Consider the following 24,186-nt stretch of genomic DNA (forward strand, 5'->3'; position numbering starts at 1 on the left):
TGGGTACACATGAAAATACATCAGAGTCAAACGAAATCAAAACAATCGGGGCAGCATGAGCGCCACGGTAGCACAAGTGGATAGCACTGTGGCTTCAGAGCACCAGGGTCCCAGGTGCGATTCCCCGCTGGGTCACCGTCTGTGCAGAGACTGCACATCTTCCCCGTGTCTGCGTGGGTTTGCTCCGGGTGATCCGGTTTCCATCCACAGTCCGAAGATGTGCAGGTTAGGTTCATTGACCATGATAAATCGCCTTTAGTATCCTAAAAGGTTTGGAGGGGTTATTGGGTTATGGGAATAGGGTGCAAGTGAGAGCTTAAGTAGGTCGGTGCAGAATCGATGGGCCTCGTTCCGCACCGTGTGTTCTATGTTAATAGTGCCGTTTTGGAATTGAGGTGCGATTCTCATAGAAACCTAGAATCTCTACCATGCACAAGGACGTCATTCGGCCCACCGAGACTGCAAAGATACACCAAAAGTGCACGCTTCCGAGGCCCTCTCCCTCGTCCTATCCCCTTCGGCCCGCACACTGATTTTACCTAATGCGCCGGACCTGCAGATGCGTGGACTGTAGGACGAAGCAGGTACACCTGGGAAACCCACACAGATACGGGGGAGAACGTGCAAACCCCACACACAGTCACCCAAGGCCGACGACCCAAGCTCCCTGGCGTTTTGCGGGCCGTCATCAGGTTGCACACAAGAATATTCTTTCACTACACTCCCAAGTAGAGATTTCCCCTCGTTCATTTGTTTTGACAGCTAATGTGATCATTGGACGAAGACGTATTGTTGGAATCTCTTCCTCATATAGTCCACCCCATTGTATCCCGTTAGCACGAACCTTTTCCGAGTCTGCTCCTCCAAAACGATAACTCTGCAGTATATGGGTATGTAGTGTTGCACTTGTCGGGTAACTGAAATAAATGCTGATAAAGTCTGGCAAAAACCCTCATGAGAAAGAAATTCGGGTGTTCGACCTGACTGACTAACTTTGTTTCCTTCTGCATTAATTCTGTCCGACATGCCAAACTTTTCCAACATGGTCTTCATTTGTGGGACGCTTTTACAGCAAAAAAACGGGCTGCAATGGCCTCTCTCCAACTTTTCAATGTATCCATCTCCCAGCAGTTACCTGCCTGAATTGAGATAGTCTCACCTGTTTCCCCTTCCCTCTTGCCGAAAACCGTCAGACGGTTCTCGGTATCACAGAATCAGACAGTGCGGAGGAGACTATTCCGCACATAGAGTCTGCACCATCACGTGAAAGAAGACCTGGCCTGCTGTCTAATACCATTAATCAGCACATGGCCCACAACATTGAATGTAATGATGGGCCAAATCTTCATCACCTTCCAATCTGTGCATTCTAGACCGCGACCACCCTTTGGGTAAAAACGGTTTACCTCACATACCCCTTCAACCTCCAGCATCTCACCTTGTACATTTATCCCCTCCCGATTGACTGCTGAACTAAGGGGAACAGCTCCCTCCCCACCAACCATGCCCCTCATAATCTGACACACTTTAATACTGTCCCTGCCCAATCTTACCTTCTCCAAAGACCAAACATATGCAATCTCTCCTCAAAACTTAAATCGTCCATTACAGGCAACATTCTGGTCAATCTCCTTTGCACCCCTTCCAGTGCAATCGCATCCTTCATCCCATTAACATAAATTGACTGTCTACGTTATTGTCTTCAGAATCAGGAGAAAGACATAGTCCTATTCGCTCACTCTGCATTTTTCCTTCTTCAGCATTATCGTGCAACAAACTGAGAATACAACTGTTGTTCTTCCTTATTATCTGTGGCCCAGGTCTATCCCGATGATTCGCTTCCTGTGATAATAGTTCGAAACAACACTGCCCATTCCCTTTGAATTGACGGTCTTCCAAATAGGTCGCACCAGAACAGCACATGTTGCCTCGAATCTATGGGTTTGTTTATCGGCACTCATAATCCTTGTGCCCCAATGATAAAGCGTATTGCTGAGATAAATGGCGGACTATTTCCTGAACCGGAGAAGGGAAACAGCTGCAAGAACTTGTACTCACGATGTATTTTCACCGAAATCGGATCGCTCCGTTTCTTCACTGATCTCTCAGTATTCGTTACTTCACACAGATAAGTCCCTGAGTCATCCAGCTGTGCTTGCTCCACAATATAAGATTTTCCGATTGTTGACAAATTGAGAGCCTGTCCACTTCTGAAAAACACGTATCTCAAAGAGGAACAGGAGGGATTTATTTGTACCTCACAGGTGACGTTCAACTGTTGACCCACAAATATTTGGCCATTGTCGGACAACGTCGGTTTGCTGAAGGCTTCTATGAAAGTAAATCACACATGTTACTTTTGTTACCACAGACTATATTTTGGACTGAACAATTTGTGGGGTTGGAGAACACAGTGACAATGGCCAGTTCAGTAAAATTCCGAAACTACCAAAGGATGGATCTTTGCAAGAACGATTTTGTGCAGACCGCATTAATGGAATCAGCACTTTGCGATATGCGAGAAACTGAAAGTCTAACTAGCCTCGTGAATATATGTGTGGTCAATTTAATATTTACATGGCCTCTTTGCATATCCACTTCTACCCATGATTCTGGTATTTCAAAAATAAATACTCTGACTGATTTCCTCAGCAGCATTTGTCGGATTATTTCATCGCCAACATTTTACCTGATCCAGGAATATTTTCTCAGTCTATCTCTGCGCCAACATTGATCAATTGACGCCTCCAGCTTAACTAACTGCCGAAGCAGAGTTTTCCGGTGGTCACTTTAATGTGTGTGGGGAGAGTTGAAATTGCAGAGGACCACCGATCTATCGGACCAATTTAATCCTCAGAACAGATTGGCTACAGTTCAATTTAAAATTAATTGGCATGTGACAACAGGTTTCATAATCGTGACACTGAAATGACCACCGATTACTGTGAGGGAAACAAATCTGGTTTACTCTTTTGTGAGCAAATATAACCAGCCTTACGTAACCGGCCCTGCTTCTCTGGGTTCAGAAACAGAGCAACGTGGTTTATTCCTGGGAATTAGTTCTAATCATTCACTTCAACTGAAATTTGGGCGGGAAACAACTTTTATTTCTCGAAAGGGCGTTTCTCGCAACACAAAAAATATAGATGTTGATGAAACATGACGTCGCTACGTTTGTGCATTGCGCCATGGTCGTAAATAACAAAGGCTTATTGATGATATTTTCAGGTTTGTTATTGATTTTCTTTGAAGGGAATGTAGAACAGACAGTGGCAGCAAAATGGAATACGAGCAAACCCTATTGATCTTTACAAAAAGCCCCGAAAAGTGCTCATTGTTTATGCGTTGTGAAAAGATGGATCCCATTAAATGCATCGAATTTTCCATGAACATTGTGACACCGAGTTAATAATTGATTTTAAGCAGCAATGTTTCTTTGCATGATTAATTTAAGGTAAGGAATTTCTGGGTGCAATTTTGATCGTTCACTTCCTTCCAATATACATAGGTAGGTTTAAGTATTTTCTATCTGTGTATTGCCAGTGGGTGTCACTGTCTTGCCCAGCATCTATTGTTCATCCCAGAAAGTATTTCAGTGTCCACCATATTGCTGTGCATCTACAGCCACGTGTAGGTCATATCAACAAAGGACGGTGGATTTCCTTCTCTAAAGGCCATTAGAGAATCAGATTTTTTTTAGGACAGTCAGCAGGGGCATCATGGTAAATCATTAGACGTTTAATTCCAAGTTTTAGTTATTATACAATTACAACTTCACGACCTGCCTTCGCGGAATTCTAACACGGTTCCCGGAGCATTTATCTGGGCCCCTTGATTACAAGACCAACAACAATGCCATACGCTACTGCCTTCCATTTTTGCATTGGTATATATCATAAATACGTCGTGATGTACATGAGTCTCATTGAGGGGTTTCGTATTTGTTGCTATAAAACCACACTTAGATCTATGTTGGACAAAGTTGTCTACATCACTGCGGTTTTCAATTTCAGTTGAAAGTGTGTTTCTATTGCGCTGAGAATTTAATGGCGTGAAAGATAACAAAATACATTTTTTGAAATTACCTATTTCTTAGCAACCCGGACGCATTTAGGAAAACGGCATGTTTGAATGTCGTAAGAACCGGAAGACAGAGTAGATGGAACTTTTCGTTGAGAGATGTAATACCTCTCACAGCTTCGCGAAAAAAAACATGTGATGGACAAAGGAACAAGGAGGCAAATGCCAGAAAGCTGAAGAAGAGTTCCTTAGGGAAATTAGAGAAATAATGACAAGTTATCAAGTTGCATGATGTTAAATGAGCCAAGGAAATTGGATTAAGTTAGTATTCATGTGACCCAAAGCCACAAATATGACGCAAAGAGATTGTTAAAGACGAATGTAGACACCCCGCAGACAGAAACCGGGGAATGCATAAGGGACAAAGTAATGGCTGAGCAAGAAAATATATACTTTGCTTCGGTCTTCACGAAATACGGTATAATTCAGACACCAGGAATGTTTGAGAATAAAAAGATTAGTGAGAAGAAGAATTGAGGAAAATCAACTTTAGTAGAGAAATGGTACTGGGAAAATTGATAGAATTAAAGACGGATAAATCTCCAGCACCTGATAATCCGCGTCGCAGAGTGCTCAAGGAGGTGGCTCTGGAAATAGTGGATCGATTGGTGGTCATCTTGCGGATTTTAAAGTGTTTGAAACAGTCCCTGCATATTACTGGGTGGCCAATGTCACTCCAATATTCAAAAAGTGAGGCAGAGAGAAAGCAGAAAATTATAGACCAGTAAACTTAACACTGGTAGTTGGAAAGATTTTTGAATCCATCATCAAGGACTTCAGAGAGGGACATTTGGAAAGCAGGGGCAGGATCAGTCAGAGTCAGTATAGATTTATGAAGGGAAAATCATGTAGTACACTTCTGATGGAATTATTTGAAGGTGTAATTAGCACAGGTATCAAGGGGAACCAGTCGATGTGGTATATTTGGACTTTCAGTAGTCCTTTATGAAAGTCCGCATAAAAGATTATTGTGCAAGATTAAAGCTCATGGGATTTGCGGAAGTGTATTGAGTTGGATAGAAAAGTGGTTGATTGATAGGAAACAAAGAGTAGGGATAAATGGGTCATTTTCACATTGGCAGGCAGTAAGAGAGATCGGTGCTGGGACCCCAGCTATTAACAATAAATATTAAAGAATTGGATGAGGGAACAAAATGTAACATCTCCAGGTTTGCAGATGATAGCAAGTTAGGTGGGAGGGTGAATTGTGACGAGGATGCAGGGATCCTACACCATGACCTGGACAGCATGGGCGAATGGACAAATCGATAGCATATGCAGTAGAATTTGGATAAGTGTGAGTTTATTCACTTTGGAAGCAAAACATGAAGGCATATCACTCCCTGAATGGTTGTAAATTGGGAGCGGGGAGTTTGCTGCGGGAGCAGAATATCCTTTTGCGACAGTTGCTGAAGGTAAGTATATCGGTGCAACAGGCGGTAAAGGAGGCTAATCGTAGTTTGGTCATCATTGCGATAAATTTATCGTACAGGAGCAGGAAGGTGTTGTAGCAATTATATTGGGCCTTTGCGAGCAAACACCTTGAATACTGTGTGCAGTTTTGGTCTCCTATTCTAACAAAGTATGTTCTTGTTCTCGAGGGAGTGCAGCGAAGGTTTAACAGGGTGGTTTCTGGAAAGGCAGTACTGTCATATGAGGAGAGATTGATTAGGTTAGGATTGTTCTCGCTGGAGTTCAGAACAACGAGGGCGATCTCATAGACATATGACATTCTGAAAGGACTAGGCAGGGTATATGTAGGGAAGATGTTACCAATAGTGTGTGTGTCGAACACCAACGGTAATAATCTGAGGATTCAGGGTAAAACATTTCGGACAGAGATGAGGCGACATTTCTTCACACAGAGTGTTGAGCCTGTGGAATTCATTACCACAGGAAGTAGTTTCTTGCTGAAACACTGAATTTATACAACAGGCGGCAAGATATAGCACTTGGGGTGAATGGGTTCGAAGGTTATGGTTGAAAAGCAGGATTAGGCTATTGAGTAGGATGATCAGTCATGATCGTGATAAATTATGGAAAAGGCTCGAAGTTTCTAAAGGCCTCCTCCTGCTCCTCTCTTCTATTTTTCTATGGAAATGATCCTAAAGTGTGTGATACCTTGCCACTGGCTGTCCAATGGTAGGTATCGCAGAGACGATTTCGGTGACATTCCTGTAAAATGGGAAAATCCTTCAAGAAAAATGAATGTAGACTGGAGAGTGGTAGTGCTTGGAATTGGATCCTTGCTCAGTCAAATGAGAGAAAGCAATGTGAGAAATAAGAAGCCGAAGGTGTCTTCGTGACAGCTGAGTTTAGACTGACAGTTGTGAGTCTTGTCCAGTGAGAGAAGTGGACTCACGGTGAAACAGTTATCTTGGGGGTGGGTGGAATTTAAGTATCAATCGTTCGTGAATGACATTCGTGGCATCTATCTCTCGGTTTCATTGTGGAATGCGTTGAGCCACAGTCATGCTGTGGACTTAAAGGGACTGCCTCTTTGCCGAGAGTTTACAGTGTCAGGTGTATCTTGTTACCAGTGATATCCATAAATCAATAGTGTATTTGTGAAGATAGGGGTCAGGCAGAGAGAGGGGCCTCCTTGAATGCGTGTTGGCCTTCCAGAAACTATGTTCATCTGTGGTTTCTATTAAACGGCACAAGCTGAGGTATTTAAAGCCCATGTTCCATTATGTGATCTTCCTGTAGTTTCACATCAATAGGGATGGTAACATTTAGAAGCAGTCACGTCTCATGAACACTTCACTGTCCATGGTCATCAGAGTTCAGCTTTTCAACATTTGGTTCTAAATCGATTATTGAAGCCGACCGTGGCTTAAATTAGTTCAAGGGAACTCATGAATCTGAACTGTTCGCCCTCAAATATTTTAGGTTCAGGCACAGTCTCGAGAGGATTTGTAAAACGCATAATATTATTTGATGAATAACAGCTGTTGGTAGAGTTCTGAACAAATATAATTCCTTAATAAGAAGAGATATTAATTATGGCCATTCGTTAGACAGAGTAGCGTGATCCGTGGCCTCTTCAGAGTGTCAATCAGCAGCACTTTGTCAGTCTGCACCGCCTTCCGTCGACTTCAGTGATGAAGTACCCGTCTCGCTCAAAACTTCCGGACATGTGGCACTCAAAACTGGCTCCAGTGGGATGTGAAAATGGACGTGGCGAAGGACGACACTGCAATTGTCCGCAGCTTCTGCTGTGAGCGGGAACGGAAAATGGGGCGCCCAGCAATTTGCTGCAGCCAGGCTGGGGAATCACAGGGCATGAAGGAATGGACACGTCTGCCCAATCTCTTCGCTGAGTAACGCGTTGCCGCAATGCAGGTGATCGTACCGATCCCCTCAAAATGTCGACGATAAGCTTCTAAGCCAAGCTTCTAAGTCGGAGCATCAGCTTCTTAAATTCCCGGGAATAAGAGGTTGGGGAGAAATCCGGAGAGCGAGTTGTTAGCTCAGATATGGAAATGACATGGTCGGATGCTTCCCAGCCCAGCGCAGTTCAACTGGACAAGTTAACCATTGTGGACAATTTCCAGGGAAACCGATAATCTGTGAACTTCCAATGGACACTCTCCATTACTTTCTGGGAACACCCGACGTAGCTGGGAATGTAGGCAGTTTTGGCCGAAATTATTCACTTCACAAACCACTGGCTGCGTACAGATTTTGTATTACTGGGCCAATACCAATCACAAGGTAGTCGTGGACTGAATGAGACAACGCTTTGAAAGCAAACAATAAATATATCTTCCCACATTTCCGATATATTTATAACGCTTAGAGCAAATAAGGCCACCCACCTGCACTGACGTTCAGGAAGCCACACGGCCCATCGTGCCTGGAACAACTCTCTTGAAGAACACCGAAATGGGGCCTAATGCTCCGCACTATCCTGTAACTCCATTTAGGACGTTTGGAGGCGTTATTTCATGGCCGACAGACCGAATCTGCATAACATTGGACTTTGGAAAGAAACCAGCGAAACTGGAGGAAGCCACGCATACACGGGGAGATCATCAGACAGTCATCCCAGGTCGGACTTTACCAGGGTCCGTGACGTTGTGAGGCAGCAATGGTAACCACTGTGCCCCAGTGCCTTAGCCCTCTACCCCCCTCCCTCCACACACGCACAGATACAAACGTCACATCCGTTTTCACTCTCCAGTAAAGCTCCCTCTTCAGTGTCTGCCAAAACACTCCCAGGACAGGTACAGCACGGGGTAAAATACAGATTAACCTCAATCAATGCTGTCTCCATCAAACACTCCCAGGACGGGTACAGCATGGGGTTAGATACAGAGTAAAGCTCCCTCGACACTGTCCCCATCAAACACTCCCAGGACAGGTACAGCTCGGGGATAGATACAGAGTAAATTTCCCTCGACACTGTGCCCATCAGACACTCCCAGGAGAGGTACAGCACGTGGTTAGATACAGCGTAAAGATCCCTCCACACTGTACCCTTCAAATACTCTCAGTACAGGTACAGCTCGGGGATAGATACAGGGTAAACCTCCCTCGACACTGTCCCCATGAAACACTCCCAGGAGAGGTACAGCACAGTGTTAGGTACAGAGTAAAGCTCCCTCTGCACCGTCCCCATCAAACACCCGAAGATCTGGCATGGCACGGGGCTAGGTGCTGTACCACTTCATCTTTTTGTTCACATAATTGTTTAATAAATCCCTGGGTGATAGAGTATGATTTCACCAGCCTCGCAGCCAATGCATTCTATAATTAAAAGTAAACAGTGCAAGACAGCTGTTAGTGATTTGGCTTTTGTTTCTAATTTAAGTCAGTCAATTGATCGCCACTGGTTCCCAATGACCCTGCCGAAAAAACTGGTTTTTCGCATTCCCGCAATGTGGGCATTGTGGGAATCTGCCCACCACTCTCATAGATTGAAAACACAATGTAAAGGGCTATCACTCGGTAGTTCTATCTGTGACAGCAGGTATATCAGGTCTGACAATAAATTTACCTGCGTGGCAACAATGCAATAGTGCAACAGAATGTCCTGATCGGCATGCACTATTGTAAATTACTAATCTGCATGACTAAAGCTATTTTCAAAATGAGGCAGGCATTCGACTTTCAGATATTTTGTCACAACTATATCACTTTCTGATCTTCCGATATACCCAGGCAGGGTTGCCGCACGGCAGAGGGAATTCACAGTGACTGTTTTGAAAAAGGGGATTGTTCAATTTTAGTGACGATGGCCTCAGGAATTTAATCTTTCAGTGAGTTACAGGATTGTGGTAATGCAAATATTTGAAGAAAAATATGCAAAAAGGGGAGCCAATTCTCTGTCAGGAACTCAGGAGAAACCCATTCCAAAACCGAACGCAACTAATTTCCGCCGGTGTGAGGGGTGTAAACAATCAATCGATGGATGAAGTAACTGGCTACATCGTGGAAGGTTTCCGCGCTTTCTTCTAAGCAAGTCCGAACGAAGACACATAAATGTCTCAATGGTCTTTGCTCAGAATCGGCGAAGTTCAGTGAGGCGCCATTTGCTATTTACAGTGGCACAATGGTTAACACTGCAACCTCACAGCTCCCGGGATCGGTGTCGATTCCATACTTGTATGACTGAGAAGAGTTTGCACATTCTTCCCATATATCTGCTGGGTTTCCATCAGGTGTTTCAATTTCCTCCTAGGTGGATTTGTCAAGCAAATTTTGCCCCGTCTGTCCAAAGATGTGCAGGTTAGATGGATTGGTCATGCTAAGGTGCCCCGTAGTGTCCAATACGTTTGGTAGGATTATGGCTTTGCTGGTGTGTGGGCCTCGGGAGGTGGTTCTTAGGGCAGGTGCAGTCTCGATGGTCCAAATGGCCTGCGCTTAAACTGCTGGATTCAATCATTATACGATTTAAACAAGTTTTCCATTTCTTCGAAGCAAAACTAATCGTTTGGTGAAAGCCCAGACGCCCCAACCCCAATGACGCACAGAATTGAATTATTTGGCAATAAAGATATGTCGCAAAAATGACAGTTGGTTTAGCACAATGGGTTAGACAGCTGGTTCGTAATGCAGAACACGCCCAGCAGCCCGGGTTCAATTACTGTACCAGCTTAACCGAACAGGCGCCGAAATGTGGCGACTGGGGGTTTTCACAGTAATTTGTAACAATAAAATATTATTATTGTTCTAAAAAATGATGCATGTCATTCCTCACCTTTTACATAAATATACATGGCCTCGCTCTTCTTTCTCACACCGCGGCCCAAAGCATTCGCCTCACAATGGTAAAGGCCCGAGTCACTCAAAGAAGCTGACGTTTTGAACATAAATTTCTGAACTTGATTTAAAGCCACTGTTTCATTATTTTTCCGAAATGAATATTGAAAAGAAATTGCGGAATAAGATGTCTTCACATTACATTCCACCCTCAAGTACTGTCCCTCGATATTCTCAGCATCAGCCTTCAATTCCGGTTGGGAAAACAATTCCGTTGAAATAAATACGCGTTGTTAAGTGATCATTTGCAGCAAAAGAGTATCAGTATTAATTTTCCCATTGACAAATAACAAGTCTCTAGTATAACACCCAAAGGTAACTTAGTGTATCGTTTTAGATGTTTTCGCAATTAACTGCCTGAAGGCAATGCAACATTATCCAGTCAAAAGTGAAATTCATAAAGGGCAAGATATATTCATAAAAACGATGTGATGTGGATACTGGTCATAAACGGAATAAAGTGCAGCCCTTCCCTCATCAATTAACTTTGTCACTTCCTCAAAGAATTATATTAGATTTGTAAGACATGACCTTCCCTGAACAAAACTATGCTGCCTATCACTGATAAGTCTATTTACTTCAATATGTGAATATATCCTATCCCTCAGTATCTTCTCCGACAGTTTGCCTGCCACTGAAGTCAAGGTCACAGGTCAATAATTCTCTAGATTATCCCTGCTACCCTTCTTAAACAAACGGACAATATTAGCCATTATCCAGTGCTCCGTGACCTCACTCGTGCTCAAGAATGCTGCAAAGATATATGTTAAAGAAAGGCCCCAGAAATTTCGTCCCTCGTTTCCCTCAGTAACCTGGAATAAATTCCATCCGGTCCTGGTGACTTGTCTACTTTAATTCTTTTTAGAATACCCAAAATCTCCACCTTCCTTATGCCGACATGACCTAGAGTATTTAAATATCCATCCCTAGCATCAACATCCGTCATGTCCCTCTCCTGGTGAATACCGACGCAAAGTACTCATTAAGAATCTCACTCATTCCCTCTGACTCCACGCATAGATTCCCTATTTTTCCTTTGAGTGGGCCAATCCTTTCTCTAGTTACCCTCTTGCTCCTTATATATGAATACCAGGCTTTTGGATTTTCCTTTACCCCGTTATCCAAAGACATTTCACGACCAATTTTGCCCTCCATTTCGCGCGCGTTTGAGATTTTTCCTACTTTCCCGATATTCCTCCAAAGCTTCATCAGTTTTGAACCACATTGATCTTATGCCTGCTTCCTTTTTCATCTGAGCTAGTCTCACAATTCCACCCGTCATCCATGGTTCCCTAATCTTGCCATTTCTATCTCTCATTTTCACAGGGACATGTATGTCCTGCACTCTAATCAACCTTTCCTTAAAAGACTCCCGCATTTCAAATGTGGAATTAAACTTAAACAGCTGCTCCCAATCCACATTCCCTAGCTCCTGCCGAATTTTGTCATCCTTGGTCTTTCCCCAATTTGGCACTCTTACTTCAGGACCTCTCTCGTCTTTGTCCATGAGTATGATAAAACTTACGGCATTGTGATCGCTATTCCAAAGTAATCACCGACTGAAACTTCAACCACCTGGCCGGCATCATTCCCCAATAGCAGGTCAGCATGGCCCCTTCCCGAGTTGGACTATTTACATACTGCTCTAAAACACTCTCCTGGATGCTCCTTACAAATTCTGCTCCATCCACACCTCCAAAACTACATGAGACCCATTCAATGTTGAGGAAGTTAAAATCTTCCGTCACAACCACCCTGCTCCTCTATTGTTCACTAATCTGTCTACATATTCGTACCTCTACTTCACACGCGCTTCTGGGAGGCCTTTAGTAAAGTCCGAACAATGTTACCGCACCTTCCCTATTCTGTAGGGGCTGTTTAGCCCACTGGGATAAATCACTGGCATTAAAAACAGATTAAAGCAGGCGAGCATCACGGTTCGATCCCCGTGCCTTCCCGAACAGGCGCCGGGATGTGGTAACTAGGGGCTTCTCACAGTAACTTCATTGAGCGTAGGCCTGACAATAAGCGACTGTTATTTCATTTCTTAGCTCTATCCATATTGCCTCAGTGCTCGAATCCTCCAACGTGCCATCCTTAATTACAGCTCCGATACCTGCTCTCACAAGTAATGCAACATTATAGGAAGGATGTGGAAGCTTGGAAACGGGAACAGAGAAGATTTACAAAAATGTTGCCTGGTATGGAGGGAAGATCATATGAGTAAAGGCTGAAGGACTTGTGGCTGTTTCGTTAGAGAGAAGAAGGTTAAGAGGGGACTTAATTGAGGCATACAAGATGATCAGAGGATTAGAGAGGGTGGACATCGAGAGCTTTTTTCCTCGGATGGTGATGTCGAGCACGAGGGGACATAGCTTTAAATTGAGGGGAGATAGATATTGGACAGACGTCAGAAGTATGTTCTTTACTTAGAGAGTAGTAAGGGCGTGGAATGCCCTGCCTGCAACAGTAGTGGACTCGCCAATACTAAACACATTCAAATGGTCATTGGATAGGCATATGGTCGATAAGGGAATAGTGTAGAGGAACTTTAGAAGGATTTCACAGGACGGTGCAACATCGTGGGCCGACGGGCCTGTCCTGCGCTGTAATGTTCTATGTTACTCAACCCCTTTTACCTCCGGCTCTATCCCTCCTGAAGCATTTATACCCTGGGGTATTTAATTGCCTGTCTTGCCCTTCCCTCAACAAGTCTCAGTAATACCAATAACATCATATTCCCTGGTACTAATCCAAGCCCTAAATTCATGTGCCTTACCTGCTACACTTCTTGCATTAAACAAATGCTCCTCAGACCACCGGTCCCTTTGCGTTCATCATCTCTTCCCTGTCTACTCTTCCCCTTCGTTACATTTGAGTGTATTATCTGGTACCTTTTTGGCTTGAGTTGCTGTCTCTTTACTGACCTCTAAATTCCTAATCTGGTTCCCATCCCCCTGCCACGTTAGTTTGAAACCTCTCCAACAGTGTTAACCAAAGCACACCAGAGTATATTGCTTCCAGTCCTGCCCAGATGTAGACCATCCGTTTTGTAATGGTTTCATCGCCCCCAGAACAGGTTCTAATGTCCCAAAAATCTGAACCCCTCCGTCCTGCACCATCTCTCAAGCCACGTATTCATTCTGACTATTCTTGAATTTCTACTCTGACTGTCTCGTTGCACTGATAGCAATTCTGAGATTACTGCCTTTGAGGTCCTACATTTTAATCTTATCTCCTATCTCCCTAAATTCTGATTGTAGAACCTCATCCCGTTTTTTAACGATACCGTTGGTGCCTATACGCACCACTACAACTGGCGGTTCACTTTCCCCCTTTAGTCTGTCCTGCAGCCGATCTCAAACATCCCTGACCCGTGCACCCGGGAGGCAACATACCATTCGGGAATCTTGTATTCGACCATAGAAACGCCTGTCTACTCCCCTTACGATTGATGTGCATGTTTTCCTTGGTGTTTCGAGATCTGCATATCAGTTGATTGTTCAGGCTCAAAGTTCCCCTTGATGTTTAGACATGTGCAGGTTATGATGATTATCCATGCTAAATATTTCCCTTGGTTTTTCGAAATGTGCTTATTCGGTTTATTATCCATGCTCAATGTTCCCCATGGTGTTTACATATGTGCAGGTTAGGTTGATTGGCTATGCTAAATGTGCCCTTCGTGTTCCGAGATCTGCATGTTACGTTGATTGGCCATGCGAAATGTGCATTTCGTGTTTCGAGATCTGCATGTTAGGTTGACTGGCCATGTCAATATTCCCTTTTGTGTTTATAAATATGCAGTTTAGGTTGATTCGCCATAGTAGTTGTTGCTCTTGATGTTTAGAGATGTGCAGGTTGGCGGTACGGGGCACAGTGCTTAGTGCTGCTGCCTCCGGGTCAGGATTATGGTTCGATTTCGATCCCGGCCCCAGGTCACTGTCCGTTTGTAGTTTACACAGTCTCCCCGAGTCTGCATGGATTTCATCCCCACAATCCAATAATGTGCAAGGTTGGTGGATTGACCACACTAAATTGCCCATGAATTGGAAAAAAAATCTACTGGGTGCTTTCTCTCCTTCAATATAGTTTCTAAAACACAAATTAGGAGTTCTGGGGATAGCGACGGCAGTGGGCCGAGGTAGGGCTGCTCTTTCAGCAAATAAGTGCACAATCGATGGGTACAATGGTATCCTTCTGCACTGTAGTTGATTTACCGTTCTAATTTAATAGCAGAAGTTGCATTTGGGATTTAGTGTGGCATATGCGTGTGAGAGTGTGTTGCGAATCTATGCGCTTGTGCGTTGGGGGCTGACGATGGCAAGGTGTCATTCGGCTGTGGATCTTAAATTGCTTAAGTATGAGGTGCTTAGCCAACTCGTGCAGGCTGCGCGTTTTTAGATGCGAGGCAGACAGAAATAATTGTTTACTGATTCAGATCGTGTTGGACTTGCACGTCAGATCTGTGGATACATTCATCAGCGATTGAAGCATCTCATACATACCGTTGACTTGAATACGAACACCTATTGACTGCATGTTGTCCAGTTTACAATAGTAAAATCCACTATCATTTGATCCATTGACTTTAAATGTATGACGCGCTTCCCGATTATTTGCAAGGACCCTGCTCCTTTGCGTATCGCCCTTATAAAAATTGACGTACGTTGACCTCCGGTAATAGGCAGGATGCCGACAAGTCAGGTTCACGTAATCTCCTTCCAAAACGACAGGTGGGTCGGCTTGTAACGACAAATCTGGTGTTGGGAACAAATTGGTGTGCTTTACTTTGTCACAGATGTAACTCATACCTAGAAATAATTCTAAAACAAGCCTTGTTTAACAGACAAACATAGCAATGTGCCTTTCCCTCATGTGTTTGTTTCTGTTGACGCCCTGGGCAGTAGTGTTGGGTCAATTAGAAACTGTTAGCGAATGAGCTTAGTTTAGTTCCAGCGGTATATCTTACAGATGGCTCACACAGCTACCACTCTGTGTCAAAATGGATGGAGTAAATATTGTGGAACTGGCGCTAAAAAGCCTTGGGTAGAGTTAATCTTCCTGATTGTTGTTGGAGCTCGACCCAATTGAACATTTGGAGAATGTTCCTTCCTTCAAAGTTCTGACTTGTGCCTTCAGATTTTGGACCTATCGTGGTAATATCTTTGGGAGTTAGTCCGTGGTTAGTTAATTCGCCTTAATTTAATCTCCTACCCTTCGCAGTCGTTTTCAGTTTCCCGATGCTTTCTCTAATATTTAGTAACTAACTGTGCTGTCAGTTCTTGATTGATTTCTATTACGTGTGCGTTTAGCAAATAATTCGAACACAATAGGTAAACCCAGATTTCTATTCTGAGAATGAAAAATACATTCATGCGGCCTGAATTTAGAACATCTCTGAATGTCTTGGTATAATCTTCCTAATAAAGTATGCCCCTATTGCACACGTTGGTGTCACTGATCTATAATTGGCTGCATTCACTCTCGCAATTTTTGGTTTCTGCTTTTTCTGTCCCCTATCCATTGTTAAGTTTCCATAATCCTTCCAGAAGTTTTAACGCTGACAAACAAAATGTCTACTGTATCAGTAAACTTAACTTGTTAACACATAGTGCATGTTGAGTATGTATTGTCTGTGTGTGGTTGAGTTAGCGGGTGGCGTGGTGGAGTGTGGGAGACTATTCGCCCCCAAGAGATTATCATAATAATGGACAATATATTAACGTATTAGCAGTAAGGAGCGAAGGAAGGGGGGAGATAAATGCTCTTCAAAGCTGGTGGAACTAGAGCAGCACGGTGGCGCAGTGGTAGTACTGCAGTCTCACGGCGCCGAGGTCCCCGGTTCGTTCCCGCTTCTGGGTCACTGTCCGTGTGGGGTTTGCACATTCTCCCCGTGTTTGCGTGAGTTTCACTTCGACAACCCAACGATGTGCAGCATAGGTGGATTTGCCACGCTAAATTGCCCTTTAACTGGGAAAAAATGAATTAGGTACTCCAAATTCATTTTAAAAAGTGGCGAAACTGATTCAACGGGACAAATGCTCCACTCTGTGTGTTGTGACCGTTTTAAATCTCAAGATAACGTGAAAAGTTCTCCCCGACCCTGTAAATTGGGTTTTCACAAAAAGGGACATTCTGTGCAATAAATCCTCTGTCGCTGACATGGGCAATCTGAGCTGAAGTGTCTTGTCAGTGTTTTAGACATCCAAAGCCAGGGACATGGAGGTGGGTTAAATTATTGGGCGCTTCTGCAGAGGTTTTAAAACACAGCAGACGATGTGCGTTGTGAGCGAGCCACAGACAGCAACCGGCTGCGTTGTACCCTGAAAGTATGCAGATTGGTCGGGAACCCTGACTGGGCAAATAAAATAAATATAATAATTTCGGTGTCATCTACTCATTCTGAATTTATTTTGAATTCAATGATTTTCTGCTTTGTCTGCAATTCGATGGCTGTGTTTTCCTCCTGGAAGCTTTTAAACTGACCTGATTGTCAGTTTGTGCACGTAAAAACGAATTGACATTGCACTTGCTAAAGCTTCTTTTGTTCTAGAGACAGAGAGGATGCCAGAGAGAGAGGCAGTGTGAGAGTGGCGTGCAGTGTGAGAGTGTGAGAGTGGCGTGCAGGTCTGTAACGCTGCGGCCGGGAGAGCGAACAGTGGAATTCCAGAGAAAAAGGGAATCTGTGTTCGACAGTTCCATTAACTTCACAACTCGAAGTTACATGTAATACACAAGTGACACAGAATCTATTTGCACATTTGTGAGTTCTTATGCGTTAACTTATCTCGATTTTGCCGCTGCATAATATTCGCAGAGTGGCGTGGAGCGAAGGACAATGTCATAAAACAAACTAAATGTTTCTGGTTATGTGTTTCGTTTGAGGCTTATGAAGAAAAATCGCAACACGAATGTATTTTGATGAACAAGCGGTTTCAATCTGGCGACACCTTCACACTTATAGAAATGGACAGATTAACGTTCGTTATTGGAAATAAGAATTTGTAAACAACTGATCCGAATTACATTGAACATGGTCTCGAAAAGACTGCAAACATTCAAACAAAATTGACAGTTTTGCTTCTGATGAACTGATCAAGACAGAAAAAAGACAAAAGGATTGTGTTAATGGTTTGGATCTAGTAGAAGTTTTGAGGAACCGTGTATAGTGTGAGGAAGATTAGAATGTTTTTTCATAGACATATTGGAGGGAAAATTAGAACGTTGCAGGGGAAACTATTGCGAAGAATGAAGAAGTTGTGCAATTTTTGTTAAGAAACACAAGATCGTTTTTCTGTGGAAGAATTCACTTTACCTTGGACTTAATCGCCCAGTTTGTGGAGATATTCAAAATTCATAAACCTATAAAACGCTCCACTGCAGAAGAGGGTCATCCGAAAGAGAACCAGACCTTGGCCCACTCCTCTGGCCCATTCTCAAATCCAACCTTACCTGCATATCTTTGGACACTGAGGGACAATTTGTCATAGCCAATCAATCTAACGTGAATATTTTTGGACTGTGGAAGTGGAAACTGGAACATCCAAAGGTAATATAAGCAGGCAAGGGGAGAACGGGCAGACTTCGTAACAGTCACCCAGGGCTGAATTTGAACCCTGGCACTTGGTGCCCCCATGCCCACCTTGTTATATTTCAAGCTTCCCATAGACACATGATGGCGGCAATCAGAAATAGTTTAGGCTTGCAACCAGATTACATAGTTGGATTAATGACTCGAGAGATATCACTTACTGCTTCTGCCTGGAGATACATAGATACATAGAATATAATAGCAGGAGGAGGCCTTTTGGCCCTTTGAGCCTGCTCCGCCATTCATCACGATCATGGCTGATCATCCAGCTCAATAGCCTAACCCTGCTTTCTCCCCATAGCCTTTGATCCCATTTTCTCCAAGTGCTACATCCAGCCGCCTCTAGAATATGTTCTAAGTTTTAGCATCAACTACTTCCTGTGGTAATGAATTCCACAGGCTCACCAATCTTTGTGTGAAGAAATATCTCAGCATCGCTGTCCGAAACGGTTTACCCTGAATCCTCAGGCTGTGACCCCCCGGTTCTTGACAGACCGATCATTGATAAAATTAAAAATGCATAACATTTGCTTCCAATTTAACCTTTCCGTCACCTTCACGTGGTCATTCTGTGACACGTCCCCTCACTCCCTTAACTCTGTGTCTCCAACTGTGGTGATAAACTGCCCACTAATATTCATTGCAAACCCAGCGACTCCACAGCGAGCGAGAGTTTCACGCACTCCATTCCCTATTAGAGCGACATCCCATTCTCCCAGTAGCTCGAACTCATTTCTGATGATGCCATCTTCCAAAATCCTTCTTTTGATATGTGTTTTTTTTACGTCTGTGTTTGGCGGGTGCCTGAACTGTGTCCAATCCATCTCCGGAAACTCTGCTGTCAGTCCTTCACCTCCCTCCCAGAACCATGTGAGCCGCCCTCACTTTTCACGCTGCAGTGTCGACATTCAAAGTATCATCAACAGCATGACGCCAGCACTAAACACCTCTTCCCCTCACCGCTGATCCATCCCCTTGTCACCATTCCATTCGGTTCACTACCACCCCCCCCCCCCCCCCGCCGCGTAACACTACTCAACTCCTCCACTGCCCCGATCCCTTCCACCCACTCTCGCTGTATGTGCCCTTGCAATTACAGGATAAGCAACACTTGTCCTTCACCTCTGCGTTTCTCACTGCCCATTAAAACCCGTGTTGATTCAAGGTAATGTCGCTTTTCACGTAACCACTTTCAGATTGGACTACTGTATTCGCGGAAGGAACAGACTCTGGACAAACGATTTTCGGAACACCATTATCCATGGGATACACCTTTCTACCACTTGCAATTTCAACTCTGGGCCATGATGTCTGTCCAAATTCACTTCTTTGGTCTGCTGCACTCCTCCAGTGATGCCCAATGCAATTTTGAAAAACAACCCTCTCTCTTCCGACTAGGATTATCAGAGCCTTCTGAGCTCAACAACGTGAGATAGCGGTCAGGAACTCTCCCCCCCCCCCCCTCTACTTCATCACTGACGTGCCACCCTTCCCGAGCATACATTTGTTGTACATCGTTGTTTTCAACTCACCGGCCAACCCCAACACAACCCCACCGCTGTCGGCACTCGTCATTTCGAAATGGTGCGACTAACACCCCCTTGAGTCTTATTCAGATGACAAAGTTGCTAGTGCATCCTATGCCTCGGCCGATACGTGCTCTTCTATTTTGCTTCACGTCATTATCCCCGTCATCCATTTCCAGCTGAACTATTGAACAGTTCTACCTTTCTTCAGCTGTAGCCTAAACTGTAGAGTTTAGGAGCACTATCGAGATCCGAAAATCAATTTCTCTCCACAGATACTGAAAGGTCTACGGATTTTATATAGCCATGGTTGTTTCTTTTAAGCCATATTAAGCAGAATTTCGTACCAGTGTTTGGCGGTCATTGTTTTTTGATAGCGTCGATGGTTTGAAGTTGTTGCCCCGTTAACTTTGCTGAATCATAATGCCCTCTCAAATAAACTGACAAACTAAGCCAGGCAGAGGGATTGGTAGTGTGGGGGACGCAGGGGGATCTACAGAAAGCTGGCTCCGTGGCAAAACAAGGAGTGGATGCAATAGCTTGTGGAATAATGTGATGTTAGGCACTTTAGTAGGAAGAATGGAGACATAGACTGTTTTCTAAATGAGAAAATGCGTCGGAAATCAGAACCTCAAAGGGACCTAGATCACGGTTCTTTTCAGATTAACATGCATGTTCAGTTGGCACTTAAGAAGGCAAATGCAATGTTAGCATTAATGTGGAGGACGATAAAACATGCTGAGGGATGGATTGCTGACGCTGATGTGGCTACTTGAATATTATGATTATTATGACCACGTCTCGTTCCCTAACTAAGGAAGGAAGTGCTGAAGTGGGTTTACAAGATCGATCTCCTGAACGAAGGATTTTTTGCATGGCGTGCGGTTGAAGACTCTGGGTCTATATTCGTTGTGGTTTATATGCATGAGGTAGGATCTACTTCTCAGTTACAAAGCACTGAAACTAGAGAGAGTGAAGGTGGGGGGGGGGATGCGTCCACTAGTGGGAGAAAGAAGAACAAATGGGCACAGACAGACATCACAGAAATCCATTGAATCCACTGGTCAGCAGGGACTGAGTCAGGAAAAGTCAGAGTCAGCAAGGCAAGGACTGTGCCTGGAGCAGTCAGAGTCAGCATGGCAAGGACTGTATCAGGAGCAGGCAGAGTAGGCACGGCAAGGACTATGTCAAGAACAGTCAGAGTCAGTAAGGGCTGTGTCAGGAGCAGTCAGAGTCAGTATGGCAAGAACTGTGTCAGGAGCAGTCAGAGTCAGTATGGCAAGAACTGTGTCAGGAGCAGTCAGAGTCAGAAAGGACTGTGTCAGGAGCAATCAGTTTCAACATGGCAAGGACTGTATCAGGGACAGTCAGAGTCAGCATGACAAGGACTGTATCAGGAGCAGTCAGAGTCAGCATGGCTAGGACTGTGTCCTGCAGAGGGTAGCAGAGCGGAGCTACTAATTGCCTGTTCCGGGGAGATTTTCATACGTGCAGTGCAGTCAGCCTAATTTGAATGTATACCTGCAAAAGAGACCCGAGGAGTTCGAGTGCAAGCAAGCATCCTGCAGAGGGCAGCAGAGCGGAACTACTGATTGCCTGTTCCGGTGAGATTGGCATACGTGCAGTGCGGTCAGCCTAATTTGAAGGTGTACCTGCAAAAGAGACCCGAGGCGTTCGAGTGCAAGCAAGCATCCAGCAGAGGGCAGCAGAGCAGAGCTACTGATTGCCTGTTCCGGGGATATTTGCATATGTGCAGTGCGGTCAGCATAATTTGAAGGTGGTTTGTGAAGGGGCTGTTGTCAAGTGACAATTAAACCCGAAACACTTCCTCCATGTTTCCCTCCCTACCCCATCCTTTAACCAAAAAAAAAACAACCGTGGTTGTCGGGAAGGTAAGTTTATGTCTTTAAAAATTTACCTTGAAGGGTGACATCATAGCAAAGCAGTGACCTGATTGGCTGGCAAGGAAAGTGCTCCAATTAGCAGTTGCTGGGAGAAATTTAACTCTTCGTGTGTTGGTGAGTATTGTGATCGGTAAGTAAAATCTTTATTCATTTTACTTAATAATTATTTGATACTATATTTGTAATCAGTTAAGGTAAAGGGTAAAAATGGCAGGAGATCCCAGACCCGTGTTATGCTCCTCGTGCGCAATGTGGGAGTTCAGGGACGCGGCCGATGCCCCTGACTTCTTCATGTGCGGGAAGTGTGTCCAGCTGCAGCTCCTGTTAGGCCGCATGACGGCTCCGGAGCTGCGGATGGACTCACTTTGGAGCATCCGCTATGCTCAGGAGGTCGTGGATAGCACGTTCAGTGAGTTGGTCACACCACCGATTAGGATTGGTGACGGAGACAGGGAATGGGTGACCAGAAGGCAGAGAAAGAGCAGGAAGGCAGTGCAGGTGTCCCCTGCGGTCATCTCCCTCGCAAACAGATATACCGTTTTGGATACTGTTGGGGGAGATGACTCACCAGGAGAAGGGAGTAGTAGCTAGGCTCATGGCGCCGTGGCTAGCTCTACTGCACAGAAGGGCGGGAAAAAGACTGGCAGGGCTACAGCCACAGGGGATTCAATTGTAAGGGGAGTAAACAGGCGTTTCTGTGGTCGAAAACGAGACTCCCGAATGGTATGTTGCCTCCCGGGTGCTCGGGTCAGGGATGTCTCCAATCGGCTACAGGACATACTGAAGGGGGAGGGTGATCAGCCAGTTGTCGTGGTGCATATAGGCACCAACGATATAGGTAAAAAAAAGGGATGAGATCCTACAATCAGAATTTAGGGAGTTAGGAGAAAAGTTAAAAAGTAGGACCTCAAAGGTAGTAATCTCAGGATTGCTACCAGTGCCACGGGACAGTCAGAGTAGAAATTCAAGAATAGTCAGAATGAATACGTGGTTTGAGAGATGGTGCAGGAGGGAGGGGTTCAGATTTTTGGGACATTGGAACCGGTTCTGTGGGCGGTGGGACCATGACAAACCGGATGGTCTACACCTGGGCAGGACTGGAACCAATGTACTAGGGGGTGCTTTTGCTAACACTGTTGGGGAGGTTTTAAACTAATGTGGCAGGGGGATGGGACCAGATTAGGAAGTTAGAGGTCAGTAAAGAAGCAGCAATTAAAGCCAGTAAGGTACGAGACAATAAACTCAATGAGACTAAGGGGAAGAGTAGACAGGGAAGAGATGATGAACGCAAAGCTGGTCTGAGGTGCATTTGTTTTAATGCGAGAAGTGTAGCAGGTAAGGCAGATGAACTTAGGGCTTGGATCAGTACCTGGGAATATGATGCTATTGGTATTACTGAGACTTGGTTGAGGGAAGGGCAGGACTGGCAACTGAATATCCCAGGGTATAGATGCTTCAGGAGGGATAGAGAGGGAGGTAGAACGGGTTGAGGAGTTGCATTACTCGTCAGAGATGATATCACAGCTGTGATTAAGGAGGGAACGATGGAGGATTCGAACACCGAGGAAATATGGGTGGAGCTCAGAAATCGGAAGGGTGCAGTAACATTGTTTGGACTACTACATGCCTCCCAAAAGCGAGCATGAAGTAGAGGTACAAATATGCAGACAGATAATAGAAAAATGTAGGAGCAATAGGGTGGTTGTGATGGGAGATTTTAACTTCCCCAACATTGAATGGGATTCGTGTAGTGTTGGAGGCGTAGATGGAGCAGAGTTTGTAAGGAGCATCCAGGAGAGATTTTTTTAGAGCAGTATGTAAATAGTCCAACTCGGTGAAGGTGCCATACTGGACCTGGTATTGGGGAATGATCCCGGCCAGGTGGTTGATGTTCCATTCGGTGATTACTTTGGGAACAGCGATCACAATTCCGAAAGTTTTAGAATACTCATGGACAAGGACAAGAGGGGTCTGAAAGGTAGAGTACTAAATTGGGGAAAGGCAGAGCATAACAAAATTCGGCAGGGGCTAGGGAATGTGGATTGGAAGCAGCTGTTTAAGGGTAAATCTACATTTGAAATGTGGAAGTCTTTTAAAGGAAGGTTGATTAGAGTGCAGGACAGACATATTCCTGTGAAAATCAAAGATAGAAATGGCAAGATTAGGGAACCATGGATGACGGGTGGAATTGTGAGACTAGCTAAGATGAAAAAGGAAGCATACATAGGATCGCGGAAACTCAACACTGATGAAGCTTTGGAGGAATATCGGGAAAGTAGCACGAATCTCAAACGCGCAATAAAGAGAGATAACAGGGGTCATGAAATATCTTTGGCTAACGGGGTTAAGGAAAATCCCAAAGCATTTTATTCGTATGTAAGGAGCAAGAGGGTAACTAGAGAAAGGATTGACCCACTTAAAGACAAAAGAAGGAATTTATGCGTGGACTCAAAGGAAATGGGTGAGATTCTTAATGAGTACTTTGCATCGGTATTCACAAAGGAGAGGGAGAAAATGTATGTTGACGCTAGGGATGGATGTTTAAATACTCTCGGTAAAGTTGTCATACGGAAGGGGGAAGTTTTGGGTATTGTTAAAGACATTAAGGTGGACAAATCCCTAGGACCGGATTGGATCTTTCCCAGATTACTGAGGGAAGCGAGGGTCGAAATAGTTGGGGCCTTAACAGATATCTTTGCAGCATCCTTGAGCACGGGTGATGTCCCGGAGGACTGGAGAATTGCTAATTTTGTCCCATTGTTTAAGAAGGTTGGCAGGGATAATCCAGGGAATTACAGACCTGTGAGCTTGACGTCAG

The 24,186-nt window shown here is 44.5% G+C and overlaps 1 protein-coding gene across 12 annotated transcripts in view; it reads right to left on the reverse strand.

Moving 5' to 3' along the window:
* Positions 1 to 24,186, reverse strand: part of LOC119960715 (Fc receptor-like protein 3) — a 161,948-nt gene that overhangs the window by 24,809 nt on the left and 112,953 nt on the right. For 11 of the 12 annotated variants that reach the window (XR_005459500.1, XM_038788329.1, XM_038788323.1 and 8 more), the window contains 3 exons: positions 14,853 to 15,104; positions 10,286 to 10,558; positions 2,059 to 2,331 (listed from right to left, as the gene is read on the reverse strand). Coding sequence is in view for 11 of the 12 variants with exons in the window: in XM_038788329.1 (XP_038644257.1) it covers positions 2,059 to 2,331; positions 10,286 to 10,558; positions 14,853 to 15,104 (798 nt within the window). In the remaining variant the exon portion in view is untranslated. The remainder of the gene's footprint in view (positions 1 to 2,058; positions 2,332 to 10,285; positions 10,559 to 14,852; positions 15,105 to 24,186) is intronic. The other variant, XM_038788331.1, reaches the window with a different exon arrangement.

Source organism: Scyliorhinus canicula, unplaced genomic scaffold, assembly GCF_902713615.1.
Source record: "Scyliorhinus canicula unplaced genomic scaffold, sScyCan1.1, whole genome shotgun sequence".
NCBI lineage: Eukaryota > Metazoa > Chordata > Chondrichthyes > Carcharhiniformes > Scyliorhinidae > Scyliorhinus > Scyliorhinus canicula.